Below are 17,893 nucleotides of genomic sequence, written 5' to 3'. Positions count from 1 at the left end.
AATAAGCTTTGTTATGATTGTAAGTAGATAGAAACTACTTATCACAAGCAAAATGCATGTAGTATAACAAAAGAACTCAGAAAGACTTCACTACAAAATAAAATTATTCTTCAGAATCATTAGAGCAACCTAGTTTCACTAATTTTGGTCCCATTGAATGCTATCACTGGCATTCTTTTCATTTTTAGTACCCATAGCCTCTTTTCCCAGGTTACATATGAAAAAGTTGATCTCAGAGAGTCTTGGGAAAATCTGTTGGTCCCTGATTACTATTGGCATCATGGGAGACAGAGAGCTTAGATGAACACATTTTGATAGAATTAAATGCCTAAAGAAGACGAAGGAGAACCAAGCTAATAAAACAAATCGTCACTTCTAATTTGGAGACATTTTAAAGATTTTGTCTATTGCAGCGATTTTCAACCTTTCTCATCTCATGGCACACATAAACTAATTACGAAAATTCTGCTGCACACTGAAAAATATATTATATTTTTTGCCGATCTGACAAAAAAAAAAGGTATAATTTTGATTCATTCACACCAGACCGCTATTTTTGTGTTGGCTGTTGTCACTTTTTTTATTTGACAATCTAAGGTAAAAGAGGTCAGTGCCCCTGACTAAATAGTCAGGTATTGCATGTTTTAAAAATTCTTGCGGCACACCAATTGAAAATCGCTGGTCTATGGAGTAATTGTGTGTTCCCCGTGGAATGTGCAGCATTCACTAGGAGACCGGAAAATTCTGCATTATACCTAAGCATTCTAATTTGAGCCACCAAGGGAATCTTGGACCTTGTAAGCCACAATACAATATTGAAGCTTTACTGGTACCAAAATGGCTTATGATTCTAACCAGGACCGGATGCTGAGACTTATAGGTCTCTAACCTAATTGCAAAGCACACATATCTGGAGATAAATAGTGACTGCTTTGACTTTCTTCTTGGTCCCTGTGTCCGGGATTGGTTCATGTCCAAGTGCACTGTTCTTAAAGACTGTCATGATGTTAAATGCAGGTTTTTTTGCTGTTATACATTGCTGTCATTTTACACACAGTGGAAGCAGTCATCTGTCTATGGACACTATTAAGTAACTAGACACTAGTATTAATATAATAGAAGGATTTTTCTTTGAAGTTTGCTGAAAACCATAGAGCAATAAATTTCTACTTTACCAATTTAAATCTTTAAAATTTAATTTTGTGTTCTTATACAAGTGGCTCTTAGTTGACAAGATCCATTGAGAGTAACAAAGCAGGCATCAGCTGCTTATGAGGAAAATATCCTTGTGAAGTCTAAATTGGTAGCATGTTGTACTCATTTGGACAGGTGCCTGGATGGTCATCATTTCCTGGCTGAAGTGTGTGGAGAGAGAACTGGCACATTGTGTAGAGGCTTTACTGGATTCTTCAGACATCTGATAGCCACACACGGTGACAGTAGTGATGGAATCCAATCCGCAAAGAAAATGCAATTTGGCAATACAAGATGCAGAGGCATTTAATTTATCCTTAAGTTTGAATCATCAGAAATGAATTTCTTTTGTATTTTATGAGAAAAGAATGGAGGTGTGTGTATGCCTTTACAAGGTTAGCTGTGCTTGTCTACGCTTGCCGCCATAGAAGTACTAAGGGTCTTCAAAGGAACATCAGTTAAAAAATCAGTTCATGATGTTCTTGCAAATAAATGCTCATATAAGTCGTCATATTTCTGCTTATTCTGAGCTGTAGAGATATGTGTGTGTGTGTGTGTGTGTGTGTGTGTGTGTGTGTGTGTGTGTATGCTAATCTATAACCCCTACTTGCAAAAACTCTGAGTGGATATGCTCAGATCATTGGGTTGTCCTGGTTTGGATTAGGCTAAAGTGCAGCATCAGAAAAAAAATGGGGATTTATCTTTGAAATTGGTCTGAGTTACACAACTGGGTTGTGTTTACTCTATTAACTATAGAGTTTCCTCATGCACAAGCTTCCACCTACCTTGCAGGAAACACTGACATGCACCAACACAGCCGATCTGGCCCCATAGAGTACCACCCTGTCCAAGCAGTGTATTTCCCCAAAATAAGACAGGCTGGGGGGCTGTGAAGGATTTCCAGGCAGGATGTCCTTAGCACCTAATCCTGCAGAGATTCTAACTCAAGTCTAATCCTCCTGTGTGATTTCCGGAATCTCTTTTATTCTTCTGATGGGCTAACAGATGCATGTGGAACACAAACACACACATACCCCTACCTCTAAAGGAAAAATATTATTCTAAATGACCATTTTAAGGCCTCTCATTTCACAATGAATGTAGCATTTCATGTAACATTTTAATTTATAATATTTCATACCTTTTCTGTATTAAAATTCATCACTACATGGAGTAAGAAATCATCTCTTAAGGTGACTCCCTTAGCATGCCCAAAGACCACTCATTCTGTCTTTGACAATATACTGCTTTTTTTTTGGCCTAAGTTATACAAGGAGCCAATCTTCTCCACAGCCCTTGTTGGTTAGAATAGGAGGAAGGAAGCAGGGTAGTATTGGCAGGGGGACATTCTAAGTTTAGTTTTTCAATTCACTTGTAAAATATTTAACCCTGTAGATGACTTTAGATTTTAAAAAAGATCATTTGCCTACCCATAGGACTAGACCAATGCCATCAATAGTAATAAATTGTGAGCCACATATGTAATTTAAAAATTTTAAGGAGCCACATTGAAAAAGTAAAAATAATTATAAAAATTAATTTTAATAACATATTTACTCCAATAAGGATATCAGGGCTCGCTCACCCAGAGAAGCAGAACCAGTAGGAAATTTTGCTAATATATTTTATATTGAGACATTCATTACGAGGAGCTGTCCTATATGATTGTGGGGACTGGCTATGTAAGTCAGGAAGGGAAGGTCATGGGAAAACTTGAGCCCACGTTCAGGGACCAAAAACATAGCCACAGAGAGAATTTCTTCCCTTTCCCTCAGAAACCTCAGGTCTGTTTGCAAGGCCTCCCAATGGAATCAGACAAGCCCACCAGATGATCCAGAATTGTTTTCTTAGTTAACATCAATGGATTAGGGATTTTGATTACATCTGCAAAACACCTTCGCAGCAACTCTTAGAGTAGTGTTCATTTCAATGACTTGGCATAGTAATTTAGCCAAGATGACATATAAATTTAAAACCATCACCTCATTATATCCAACATTATATCATTACAATCTATAATTAATATAAACCTATTAATGAACTATTTTACATTCTTCTTTACAGTAAGTCTTCATAATCCAGTGTGTACTTATCTTTATATCATATCTCAATTTGGACTAACCACATATCATGTCCTTAATATGCACATGTGTCTAGTGCTTACTGCATTGGACAGTGTAAGTCTTGATGGTGATAAACAGTAATGAGGCTGATTGTCTTGTGTCTTTAGAACTGTTCTGAAGATACAAGTTCTCTGTGTGTGTGTGTGTGTGTGTGTGTTTACTGTTAGCTTTTTTTGCCTATCATCTGTAAGATGAAATTTTATTATGCCTTTGTAAACACAATACATTTCTTAAAACATTGATCAAAAGTTTCCACACATGTAACGCTATATGACATATTACAGTGCAACACTATTTTTGTTACATAATTATGAAAATACTATAGAACCCAAACGCAAAAGGGTAAGCAAAAGGAATATAATTCTGAGCCATCTCAATATATTCTTGGAGATCATTTTGCCCTACAGGGTCACTTGGCAATGTCTAAAGGCATTTTTCATGGTTATGACTAGGGATTAAACTATAGCCATCTAGTTCATAGAGGCCAGAGATGCTGCTAAATGCCATGAGTGCACAGAATAGACCCACTGCATTCCAAATGATCCACTCAACCCAAGAAGTCAATGATGCTAAGATGACAAACCCTGCTTTGAAGTAGGTTCTGTAGACATATAAGGAAGAAATTGAAAAAAAAAAACAACACAAAAAAAAAACACACATGAGAAATCAAGGAAGATGAATGTTTCCTGTGCCCTGTGGAGATCTTTCCTGGCACCTTAGTGAATTGTGTTTTTAAAGAGATGTGAGTATCTTAACTCTTTTGTATCTCTATTTCCATATTCAAAGTCAGGGATGGAATGAGGGTAGAGCAGTGGCCCTGCATAGTCCGATGTTGAATTAATGAGGAAAAATGAGGGAAGGAAATCTTCACAGTGGTGATTACCTCCTTAACAGGAGAACAGGAATCAGTAACTGTCTTTTCTGAAGATATTTAGGATTTCCTTATGGTTAGTCTTGATTTTAAACTTATAGAAAATTTACCAAAATTTAAAATCTAATTTACAAATGGAGAGATTAAAATATATACAGTAATTAGCACCATGTCAGAGCATCTGTGGGATAAAGTTGTGATAATTAAATAAGTAAACCTCATTAGCATTTTCTTAAGAAAAACCATGGAATTTAAGATTAAGTCACTTTTCAGAGGTAGTAATCATATTTGCAAACTCTAATCTCAAATTATATCTATCCAAATTAACTGCAAATTCAGAATTAACTTCATTTTCTAACCCTTGCAATGCATAGATACTAAAGCTAGCAGCAAATTATATATATTTCTTAAAACCTGATGTTTAGAAAAATGTAACAACTAACTCATTTTATGAAACGGGTCATATCTGCTTACAGTGATTATTGGTTAAATTAAATACCAAATTCTGATTATAAATATAGCTTAGAGTCACTGCTTCTGATATATACATATTTTATGAGATAGTTGTTATAGTTCATTTCACAAATTCTTAATTTAATATGTAAAAACTAAATCTTCCTAAATCTAAGTGACATTCTTACTAAGTATTCTTAATTTGTATGGAGAGTAACTGATATAAAACAGCCTGTCCAGAGTAGCACAGTGTTTGAACATCAACCTATGAACCAGAAGGTCACGGTTCAATTGCCAGTCAGGGCACATGCCCGGGTTGCAGGTTTCATCCCCAGTGTGGGGCTTCCATGAGGCAGCCAATCAGTGATTCTCTCTCATTGATGTTTCTATCTCTTGCTCCCTCTCCTGTCCTCTCTGAAATCAATAAAAATATATATATTTTTTAAAAGAAAATAGCTGATATAAAACATAATTGTACTTTGGGATCAATTTTCACACTCTAAACAGTGACAATATATTTCCATTGATGTAAGTTTTTAAGCTTTTTCAAATAACTCTAATCTGAGGTAATTCACATTTTTTCTTTATTTCAATAAATGAGTAATTTTTTGTAGCAATATGTTATAAAATCCTTTTAGGCATCTATAACTTGTTATTGTTAGATATAATGATTTAGGCATCATGGTTAATAGCTATGTAGTCATAACTATGGTTCATATTTTGCACATTTTCAAAAAGACTTTTTAAATTATAAATTCTATCTTCCCTTAGAAATACGCAAAGAAAAAACTGAAAAAGAGGAGAAACCTGAAAGGAAACTTCAAACTAAAGGTAAATGTTTAATTTTGTGTTTATTCTAATTTTTATTTAGTGTATAATACACATTTATATGAGGAAGGGAAGTTTTCATATTTAGTGTTCTTTGTTTTAATTTTTGATAGTGTTTAAATAAGTACCTTTACTTCTCATTTAACTTCAGGCACACATATAGAAATAATATTTAATGATTGGAATAGAAGTAACTTCAAAATGTATAATAATCTTTAAATTATTTACATCTGATATTTACTAAGATAGTACCACAATCATATTTTTTACTTATTAGCAAAATTTTTAATAATCCTATATAACAAAAGGGTAATATGCAAATTGAAAGGCGGAATGATCAGAACGCCTGTGACCCCTCTCCCTGCTAGCCCCGCCCCCCCTTGGCCCCTGTCTCAGCCAGCCTGCCATTGGCTCCCATCAGTGAAGGCCAGCTGGACCTTACCAGTGCACGAATTTGTGCACTGGGCCTCTAGTATACTATAATAAGTGAAGGTTCAATTTATCTTAACCTTGAATTTTTTATTCCATGCAATACCTTTAAAATATTTAGTGTAGAAATTACATTACCTCAATGTGTACTGCAAGGCCTTACAACTTTCTTACAAAGCCTTAAGTGGTAGATGGAAGGTGAGGCATGATGATTAATATTCCTTTCAAGTGAACTGAATCCAGTAACTACAGTGCTGCATGACCAGCAATGTCTTGCTCATTTTACAAGCCTAATTTTTGTGTGTGTGTGTTTGTGGGGAGGTGACCCATGGAGTCATATAACTTTAAAGAAACATAGAAAGCAAAAAACATATTCTAAATATGTCTAGTTCTCCTCAATGGTCAGTTTCACATGAGTTTTGGGTGAAACTGACCATTTTAATTTTTGCTAGGGCAGAAAGAAAACATAATTACTATTATAGTGTGATACAGACAGAAAGTAAAAAAAGTTTGGAGGGATAAAAATTGAATGTTGTCTAATATATATTATGTCAAAACTGGATAATGCAAAATTACCTGTAGTAAATATCAAAGTTGCAAAATAGTACAGTTTCAAATAATAGAAGTAATAATTAATCTAAAATTATACCAATATGTGAATCTATACTTAAAATGTCATTTTAAAAAGATATGCTTCATGTACTTCCTGTTGTGAAGACCTGGAATCATTCTGCAGGCATTCTATCTTTAATCCTATTGTTTGAATTCATTTCATACTGGCCAGCCAATTCTTATACAATCAGGGACATTGAAGCTTACTCAATTGAAACCTATTTATATTTGTAGCTAGGGAACTAATGTCTTCTTACTTTTCCCTTTCCTTTTTTGGTTCTTAATTCCGTTGGTCAGGGAAATTGGACACAGCTCTTAGGTACAGATTGACTAGCCGTGACTGAGCTGGCTCTGCATTTCTATCTGCTGGGGGTTAAACAGAAACTCAACTGGTTCCACACCAGTGGGGTCTCTGCTGTTTTATCCTGCAGACTGTACGATTAATTTAATAGCAGTGCTGCCGGAGCGGATGGGGGGATGCAGATGGCACCATTTCCATTTTGGACCTGGCTCTATTAGAATCCTGCTGTTAAAGACTTTGAGCAGTGGGCTGTAGAGTGGGTTTATTAAACGAGAGAGTTTTGCATAATTAAAACAGTGAATTTGGCTGAGGTTTAAAATAACTTTCTCAAAGGCTTGGCTAGAGATTAATACCTGAATATATATCCTGAAACTTCAGCTGTTCAACACTGAAATGGGCTTCACAGATAGTTTCTTTTTCTCCACAGTTTTTCTGTGTGAGTAGTAACACAATATTTTGTTTTACTGCTTCGTTTCCTCATCCAGGTAGAATAATGCCTACTTTTTTTTTAGTCCCAAGCTGTTCAGGGAGAAAGTAAATGTGGTTTTATAACTGTTCCCATATGTAGATAAATATATGTTTTTATATATGCCACATTCCATAATAGTTACAGTTAGATGTGATAGATCATTAGAAATTTAATTGTTATCAAGGCATTTTGAACGATTGAAAGAAAAGATACAGTATATTCAAGTAGTTAGTAGCCTGCAATGATTACAGACAAACCAGCAAATATCTGGGTCTATAAAGATCCATTATGCTGAAGCTGGTGTATTTTGGAGGGAGATAAAAATGTTGGTGATGACAGAAGTTACATGCCATCCTATTGTCTCTATTTTTTCCTACTTCAAGGGACTTATATACAATTTTAAAGGTTTTAAGAGTGTGAAGTTATTGGGAAAGCCATGAAATCCTATACTTAGGTGATTTACTCATCTACTGGAAAGCAGAAAACAAAAGAATATGAATCCCAGAGAACACACATTTCCAAAATAATTTCATGTTATATGCTAACTCATTTATTTTTAAAGTATCAAAGAATTAATGTTTCAATTCTGACCCTTTTTCATGTAAAATTAGGTGATTTTTATAGTCATTTACATTATTTAAGTGATTTTTAATTCATGAGGCCAAGGTAACTTTTATTCCTATTTTGTCCATCTATTTATTTTGTTTGATATTTTTTGTTAGGGAACAAAAGGAACAGTTTTACGAAGCTCAAGAGTAAGCCCTTTAATTTTTAACCTGGCAATGAGCACCTATTTTGGCTTTAAGGTTTAAGCTCTAAGATGTTAATTAACGTTCATATATTGTTATTTTTGCCCACATAAAGGAGGTGGTAACTTACTTTATGATCAGAATAGTGTATATACTTGTGACCTTGTGTTGAACTAATAACATGGTCTATTCCTACTTCTCCTCTTCCACTGCTATCTCCTCAACAATCAGTCTCTCAATCAGATTATGACAGTCGCTCCTTCACTGATTTCTCTGCATTAACCTCTAAAATCCAGGCAATTCATGCTACTCACAGACTTAAATCTGTCTGTTGCCATCACAGAGCCTTAGAGATAAAGCCACATATTCTGCCGGCGCATATAAAGCCCTTCTCATATGATCACTGGCAGCCCCACACATTCCCAGCTTTGTGCACTTGAACACATACCCTCCCTCCTCTGCAACCTACTCATCAACTCCCCTTCACTCTCAGATCTCCTCCTGCTTCCCCATGCCACTCCAGACCACTGGCCTCCTCTCTGCCTTAGACAGGCTGAATTGTTGGGCAGTCTCTAAGTAGGCACTGCCGCTGTCTCATAACTCTGGGCTTTTGTATACAGTTCTCTCTGGCCATCTGGCCATTCCTGTGTAGTCACTTGGCAGGCTTCTGCTCATTACTTTGGTTTTCAGATAGAATGTAAGTTTCTTTAATTGGCCTTCTTTGCTGTCCCTTAATCTGGGGCAGAGACCCTTTCTCCATGGTACTGTTACACCTCTGCCTTTACCCTTTAAGCATTTTGACACAATTTTAAAAAAATGTTTTCTTTTATTGATTTCAGAGAGAAGGGAGAGGGAGAAAGAGATAGAAATATCAATGATGAGAGAAAAATCATTGATCGGCTGCCTCCTGCATGCCCTGTACTGGGGATCAAGCCTGCAACTGGGGCATGTGCCCTTGACCAGAATCGAACCCCGGGTCCCTTTAGTCTCCAGGCCGATGCTCTATCCACTGAGCCAAACTAGCTAGGGCTTGACACAAATTTTAATTGTGGTTATCTTGACCTAACTGACTGAGGGCAAAAAGTATGTTTGTCTTCATATATGTTCTAGGTCAACCCTAGCATTTACTCCTATTATTCTGTTTCCTTGTCTATGAACAAAGAACTTCAGACTCAGTGGTCTCTCAGATTCCTACCAGCTCTGAATGTGTATTAATATCAAATTAATTTTTTAACATCTGGCAAACTACCCAACATATGAAACACACTCAGTAATGTTGAAATAATGAATTAATTAAGTATCCATTTTCTCTATTTTGTTAAGCTGTATTTAATTCCTATGAGCAATTTTACCTTTGAGATTTCTGTTTTATTCAGCTTTAATTGGACCACTCTAATGTCAAATTTATGTGGTCAACAGCAATTGAAGTATGTGATAGTGAGTTTCATATTAGAACAAAACAATCTGTAAGATGCAATTAGGAAACACCCACAATAAAATTTATAATATAATGATATAGATTAAAGTAATACAGATTAATTTGGGCAATTTTGAAAACAAAACAAAAAAACAAAGCAAAGGAACCACAATGTAATTATCCAGAGATAAATACTAACATTATTTTTCTCCATTTAGTTGTGTGTGTTTTTAATTGCATATTGTTTTGTTTATTTGCAATTGCAAATTTTCTTGTTGTTTTCAGATAACATTTAGGCTTCTATTTAACCATTAAGCATTTCAATTTACTCATAGAACAGAACAAACCAAAAAAGACTAGAACCTGGTAGAAAACACATACCGAAATAAGAGAACCTTGTCCATGATGTCTCCTAGACAAAAGGAGGGCCTTTTAGGACTCAGAACAGTATGCTTCTGCTCTACCACCTGGATTGTCCCGTGTTCAGGTGCCAAACTGACCTCAGAAATGGTGAGAAAGTTCACATGGCAGAAGTGTGTGCTGACGGATGGCATGTGGTCAGCATCAGAGTGAGCCAGCCAAGGGAAAGGGGGGTACCCTGGAAGGCACATGTTGTACATGGAAAAACTGGCCATAGCCATCACATGATAAATACACATTAATTTATTTACAGCACTTACTTTGTGCCAGACATTATACAGAGCCCTAAAAAGTTAGAGTAATCAGACTCAGTTCAATGAGAAATCCAGAAAAGCAAATACAGAGTTATACCATCAGGTGGTATAACTCCACAAAGAGATGTCCTGGAGGAGAGATCGTGGTTGAGGAGGTAACTGGCTATCTTGGTTGCAGAGTAGGTTTGACTGTAGTTTTCTGGTAGGGCCTTAGAGGCATGGGAAGGTTGAGATTCAGGCCTTTCGTAGGGCTGTTGTAACAAAGCATCAAAAGCTGAGTGGCTAGCCCCAGCTGGATTTGCTCAGTGGATAGAGCATCGGCCTACAGACTATAGGGTCCCAGTTTCGATTCCGGTCAAGGGCACATGCTGGATTTGCAGGCTCAGTCCCCAGTACCAGGCATGCAGGATGCCAATCAATGATTCCCTCTCATCATTGATGTTTCTATCTCTTTCTCCCTCTCCCTTCCTGAAATAAATATAAAGAAATATTTTTAAAAAACTGAGTGGCTTAAAATAACATAACTTTATTATCAGTGATAGAGGTTAATTAAATTAATTTGCAAACCATCAATTGATAGCCAAAGTCGAGGTCTCAGCAGGGTTGATTTTCTCAGGGGACTGTAAGGGAGAATCTCTTCACGCTTCTCCCAGCTTTCTGGTGGTTGGCTGGCAATCTTTGGCTTGTAGATGGATCACTCTGATCTCTGCTTTTATCTTCAAATGCTGTTCTCCTCGTGTCTCTGTCTCTCCTCCCTGCACATATCTGTTTCTGTCCAAATTTCCCATTTTCGTAAGAACATCAGTCATGCATTAAGTCCCACCCTAGTGACTGCATTTCAAGCTAATTACCTCTGAAGACGAACCAAGGTCACATCTGTTTGAGGTGACACATTCAACCCATAGCAGTTACCATATGCGCAAAGTCAAAGGAACATTTTATATATTTTTTATTTACCTATACATGTTTATTTTTCAATTGTAATTTATATTCAATAATATTCTGTATTAGTTTCAGATGTACAGCATGGTGGTTAGAAAATCATGTACTTTACAGAATGGTTCCATTTTTAAAAAGTATATATTTTTATTGATTTCAGAGAGGCAAGGGAGAGAGAGAGAGAGAGAGAGAGAGAGAGAGAGAGAAACATCAATGATGAGAGAGAATCATTGACCGGCTGCCTCCTGCACGCCCCTGACCAGGGATCGAGCCAACAACCCAGGCATGCGCCTGGACCAGGAATCGAACTGTCACCTCCTGGTTCATAGGTTGACGCTCAACCACTGAGCCACACCGGCTAGGCTGTTCCATTTTTAAAAAGCGGTAATTTATATAAAAATAATGCTGATTGGTTTAGAGTGGTTTCTGGGAATCAATTACATGGCAGGAATCATAAGCTGGCATAGAATTTTGCTGAAGATTGTGGTTCAAAAGCCAAAATATGCAGGACATTAAAATGCATCTAAATATCATGTAGCCCTTTATAAAAATGCTTTCAAAGCCCACAAATTAGTTTAGTCAGCTTGTATAAACTTTGCCTTTTGCCTTCTCTCAGCTGTATATAATTGACTCATTAAAGTACAAAATATATTTTCTTTTCCTCTCTGGCAACAGTGCAAAATAAACCTGGGAAATGAGAACAGAAGACTACACAAAGCTGTGTGTCACCTCCATAGTGACTGTTCCCTTAGGAGGACGTGATTAGGTTCTGACAGGCTCTGTAGCCCTGGGTGAAGGGGAAGTTACCCATACGATTAAACCAGATTTCAGAGTAAATCTCCTATTTTGGAATTTAAATTTATGTTTTGTGATTTAACGTATATGTATCAGATGAGCTTTTTAATTTTGGGTAATTTGCCTAATCGTCACTTTAATAATACATAAATGAATGTAATTTTATTATGGAAAAGATGTGTGTATGGTATTATAGGCTAGATGGTAGATAACATGCTTAGAGAATCCAATCACCACACTTTGGCTCATAGAACAAGTTTATAATTCTGGGATGTACAAGGCAGCCTAGTTTTGGGAGAAGAATGCTAGTTTAGCTCTCTGATAACTATATTTCTAGTCTATTCTTCAAGGGACTCTTATGAGCCTGTATTTTCTTCTCCAGGGACAAAGAGATTCAGGCTAATTGACCTTCCTGATTCCAACCAGCTCTAAAGTGGGGTGCTTATATTAAATTTAAAATGATAAATCCTTCCCGTAGCAGGAATGAATAATACAATCTGAAAAGTTTCTGTACTCAGGAATACATCATTACATATTGCTTAAAGTGTGTAGATCATTTTGCCTGAGCACAGAATGGAAATTGTACTAATCAGTTATAAAAAAACGTAAAACGCACGCAGAGACATATACACTAACCAAAGGTATATCTGGCATTTTTGTTTAGTGGTGGCTAAAGCAGAATTTTTAAAGGGGTTTAAAGTGAATTTGTATCCTGCTCTTCTTTCATTAAAAAAAAAATGATGAATGCAAGCATGGATATATATGAAAGTTATGAAGCTGTTTGAAAATTTGACATACTTAAAATTTGTAGACCACTTCAGTGCTAATAGCTTCTACAAGATAAACACCAGAAAGCTGAGAAGCAGTGAAATTAATTAAAAGAAAAATCAGCAAAATCTATTACAGCTAACCATGTTCCCCGAAGTCTTTTATAATATGAAGATATAATGATCACTTGCTTTTCCATCTGATTTGTTTTGATTTGAGCACTCAAAACTCATCCCATACAGTAGCTCTGAGGTCAAGTATGAATTCCAGTTTTGGTTCATTAAATTTATTTGCTAACCATCCACTGAAGAATATAGTAGTCTATACAAAATAAAACCTAAAAAAAAAAATTTGACACCAAAACTTTTGATTTTTGAACTAAGAGCAGAGAGATCAGCAGAGGGCTCTGACAATCTGGCCCTGCGTGCCTACGGCTGGGCCCCTAGGAAGGCTTTGCTGGATAAGAGCCTCAAGGTCAGGAGCACTGTGAGCTCGGATACACTTCAGAAAAGGACACAGAGCCTGACTGGCAGGTTGCCCGAGCCGAGCGCTGTGGAAGCACAGAGCACAGCTTGCAGAGTGCTGGAGAGGGACCATATGGGGAAGTTTGAGAGACACACTTCAGAGTTGAGTTGAGCCGAATGTTCTGGTCAGGGAAAGGTCAGAATCTGGGCAAGTGCAGAAACAGCAGGGCCATGCCAACTCGGGTGCCAAACATCAGGGCCATTCCAACTGGTGGACTCCATTTGTTTTTAATTATCTGCCTACCGAAGGGACTTTTGTTTCTTGTAAATAAGGATGACAAACAAATTAAGCTCCAGCAGGTGCAACCAGCTTATTTTACCCTGAGCTAAAACTGGCCTCGCTAAGATGTCACCTGCCAAACAGATCTGGTGACAGAAAAGAGGCTACCTTTTTCTTCTCCCCCATGCAAACTTCTAGTTGGGGGTTGTAAGTAAAGAGATGTACAAGGAAATGCAATCACCAGAGCAAATGATTTTTTTATTTTGGAGCGATCATTAAGGCAGTCTCATTGATGATTGCATTGTTTTGATGAAAGACTTTTCAAAACTTGGTATTTGAGCTCAGTCTTGCCAAAGTGTGAAGTTTCTGTCCAAGAAGATTTAGTGGCTGTCTGCCATGTTGAACAGCTCCCCTAGAGCACAGAATCCAGCTGCTTCAGAACACTCTGACGGTGCCATTTCTGAGGGGGCTAATGAAATGCCAGCATACAGGATTGTGTCTGCAAATCAAAACTTAGACTGCGAGGAACCAGATTCTCCCACAGGGTGAGAGAAAAGAGGCATTCAGATGCTGCTTTGAGTCTGAATGCAGCTCGGTCGCTCTTCCGATTTTGTGTGAATGCTCCCATTTGCACCCGGGCACACGTCAACCAGAAAATCCTTTAGTGCTGTGGACAGCCAGCTGTCCGGGGTGGGAGAGGTCTGATCCTTCGCAGAGGAGAGACGCAGATTCGGTGTTCTCCTGGGGGCCGTGCCAATCAGGGTTCCGAAAGCACGGCTTATCTCACACAAACTAGGTTTCCCCTAGAGAAACTTTAAAAGAGGCTTTGTTTTTGCCAAGATTTTATTTTGTGTTTTTTTTTCAGCTTAATTAATAGTCATCCAAAGAAACTGAACTAAGCTATTTGTGGCCATGTGTGAATACTGATGTCCTCTCCTTATTTTGTCAGATAGCTATATTGCATTTAGTAACTCAGAAACACCTCAAAGAATCATTGAATGTGGAAAGAAAAAAATAATGTTCTAGGATGTATTTTTCTTTTGTTCCTCACTGGCTTTTAATTAGTTAAGAAATTTTTAACACATTGTAAAAATTGTTTATGATGGAAGCAAACCATACTTATTATATCTATACCACATCATCTATGAATAGAATTGTACTGGAAGATGAAAATAACTCTTCTTGTAATACTTAGGGATTTCACTTATTCAAAAATATCTATTAGGAGTCCACTATGTGACAGACACCATATGATGAGGCACAGATGCAAAAATAAAATAATACACAGTAGTCCCTAAAGAGACTTCACCTACTGGGTTGTCAGATACATGAACAATTGCAGTATTATTGTTTATTTGCTAAAATAGAATTATGCACATGGTATAGTTGGTGTATAAAATAAGTAGAGGTCAAAAAACATTTCATAGAGATGAAGGCATGGGGGTGTGGAAATTCCAGGTAAAAGACGAGCAGTGGGGAGATGCAAAGGCATTAACAGGGCACGGGGTGAGCTTGTGGAACTCCAAGAGTTTTGTTATAATGGGATGTAAAGTTCAAGGGGATATAGCACCTACTATGTGACAGATACCATGCTAAGCAATGAGGGACATAATCTTTTAACTGGTCAATGGTATAATCAGATATTCATGTTATCAAGGTTACTCTGAGAACATAAAAACTAAACCTAAAGGTTCAAGGGACTAGTCAGGATATTGTAATAACTAGAGGCCCGGTGCATGAATTTGTGCACCAGTGAGGTCCCTCAGCCTGGCCTGCGGGATTGGGCCAAAACTGGGTCTCCGACATCCCCTGAGGGGTCCTGGATTGCGAGAGGGTGCAGGCCAGGCCAAAGGACCCCACCAGTGCTCGATCAGGGCCAGAGAGTGACCACAGGAGGGCTCCAGGGTGTGTCTGGCCCATCTTGCTCAGTCTGGATCAGCCGGACCCCAGCTAACCTAATGGTCAGAGCATCTGCTCCCTGGTGGTCAGTGCATGTCATAGCAAGTGGTTGAGCGGCCTTAGCATATCATTAGCATATTATGCTTTGATTGTTGAATGGACGACTGGACACTTAGCATATTAGGCTTTTATTATATAGCATATGTGTAATCATATACCTAAGAAGGACATCCTACTTCAACTTTTGAAATTGTCTCTTCTTTTTCCTTCCACTCCCTTACTAGCTTAATTTCTTCTCATCTTTTGTATCTGTAGATGTCAATTCTACCAAGGGGCCTTCTCCATACACACAGACTAGATTGGGTCTCATTGTGCACATTGACATGCCACCAGGAATATATATATTCTTCATAGCAGCTATACTAACTTCAATTAACTATCTGTATAATTATTTGTTTAGCATCCATCATCCGTTAGCTTGTTGACATCATGGAGTCTGTCTTGTCTAGCAGGGTCTTTAGTACTTGGCAGATGCTCTTTCTATATTTCTGTGTAAATAAATGATTGGCAGAAAATGTAATATTGGATAAAAGAAGATGGGTAAGAGGGATATTAAACAGGTATGAAAGAGTTTGGTAAATGAACAAAATGGAAATAAAAGACAAATCCTAGGTGAGTTCCATGTTTCTAGCTTAGATAATTGGAGGTGCCATTAATAAGATGTATGATTACATTGTGGGGTAAGATTATGTCTTAAGTTGGAGCCTGACTATATTAATTAATTGGATCACAGTTCATATTAAATTACATTTTGTTTACTTTGGAGGGATTTGGTGTCATCCTAGTCTCATCTCACTATATTTTCAAAAACTTTCATTATGAATTGTTTCTGTAGAAGATTAACATGTACTATTTAGGTTGGTTATACTTTGCTTGATTATCTCCTGAATTTTTATGCTCATATTTTTGGCATTTCTCTAGTATTGAGCCGGACTCCTTTGATACATGGCATAAGAAATTTTAAAACTTTTTCATTTAATTAAATTAAACTTGAAAATTTGGAAAAGCTGAGGGGTGATCTTATCTTTGCAATTAGACCTAGTTTTGTTATAAAGTAAAAATAGAAGTAAATAAATCTATAATTAACTTAATGATTAAACCTCTCTGTAAAACCTCATGTCAGTTAAAGAAAGGTTTCTAAAGGCAGAAAGTAAGTTTTTGACATCAAAGACTGCTTTGTAATCATCTCATCATTTATTCTGTTTACTTTAATAAAAAGTATTGTCTGTTTCTTTCCAGTTACCCACAGAGAAAAAGACAAAGTAAAAGAAAAAGAAAAACCTGAAAAGAAAGGTATAGTGTTTTTCTTACTGCTGTTTTTAGACATTGGTTCCTTCCTGTTTGGCCTCTTCTTTACATCAGATTTTAGATTATCATAAATTTATGTTTTTATTTATATTATGACAATTTTATTATAATTGAATCTAAAAAGACTAATTTCTGGGTTGAAGAAAATGAAATGCTTAAGACCCTTGAACTCTATTGCATACTTCGATTACCTATTAGACCAGACTTTTTAAATTTTTATTTTTTGTCTTATTTATTTGTTTAGAATATGCAAGGCAGATTCATTATTTAATGCATAAAGATACATTGTTAAAAGCTTCCTGTCTTGTTCCCACCCTCCAGGTTCCTATTCCATCCTACCTACACATATACATAGTAAAAATACTTTTATAAGTTTTATGTATGTCTTTCAGAGCTTCATCATGAATTTGTAAGACAATATAATTTATTGTTTCTCCATATTTTTCCACACAAAATTTAGCATGTCCTCAATTCTGACTTTTATAATTTATCAATATTATCTAGAGAACTTTCAATATCAGTAAATACATACTTTCCTCATTCTCTTAAAAAAACTGCATTTAAATAGAGATATTTTTTCACTTTAACTGCTTGTTATCTATAGATTCAAGGAGTTAAGTATGAACTTTAGCAATTTGTATTTCTGGTGTAACTACAAGTACTGATTACCTATTTCTCCTGATAATATGTGTGCATGTCATTTGGGTATATAGCCTTGGTCTGTCACTTTTCAAATATTTTTTTTTCAGTTTTGTAGTTAATGTAAGGGTGTCTGTCTGTTGGAATAGATATGTGTGAGTATGTGTGTTTATATTTCTAAGTTTGCATGCAGCTGAATAGGTTAATATTACTTTTGATATTTCTGCTTTTAAATCTTTTTCCATAGATTAAATCAATAGTTAATAATATTTTACCCAAGTTTAAAAAACTCTCACATTTCACTTTAATTCATCAAAAATCCATTTTAATATATGATGTGAAATAAAATTCTCAGTTACTTTTTTGCTTGTGTTTTAAAATGGATTATGCCTAGGATATTTGGGTTAGACTTCAGATGATTTATGGATCCACGGCACGCATAGACTGCTGAATTATCTTGTTATCTGAAACATTCCCTTAGCTATAATCCTTTATGATATTTAGGAATCTATGTTATTATTTAATTTTCTATGATATACTTAATTCTCATTATTTTCTTCAATAAGTAGTATGTAAATATTGAGGAATGTATGGTGATTTGGGAAACTACCAAACCATACA

The 17,893-nt window shown here is 36.3% G+C and overlaps 1 protein-coding gene across 1 annotated transcript in view; it reads left to right on the top strand.

Moving 5' to 3' along the window:
* Nucleotides 1-17,893, top strand: part of TRDN (triadin) — a gene marked incomplete at both ends in the record, with an annotated part of 228,008 nt that overhangs the window by 23,319 nt on the left and 186,796 nt on the right. The window contains 2 exons of the mRNA XM_079781157.1: nucleotides 5,413-5,472; nucleotides 16,565-16,618. Coding sequence (XP_079637283.1) covers nucleotides 5,413-5,472; nucleotides 16,565-16,618 — 114 coding nt within the window. The remainder of the gene's footprint in view (nucleotides 1-5,412; nucleotides 5,473-16,564; nucleotides 16,619-17,893) is intronic.

The sequence above is a fragment of the Cnephaeus nilssonii genome (genome assembly GCF_951640355.1).
Source record: "Cnephaeus nilssonii genome assembly, chromosome: 9".
Classification (NCBI taxonomy): domain Eukaryota; kingdom Metazoa; phylum Chordata; class Mammalia; order Chiroptera; family Vespertilionidae; genus Cnephaeus; species Cnephaeus nilssonii.
The sequence above is the reverse complement of the archived record's forward strand: the minus strand, read 5'-3'. Positions and strand labels throughout refer to the sequence as shown.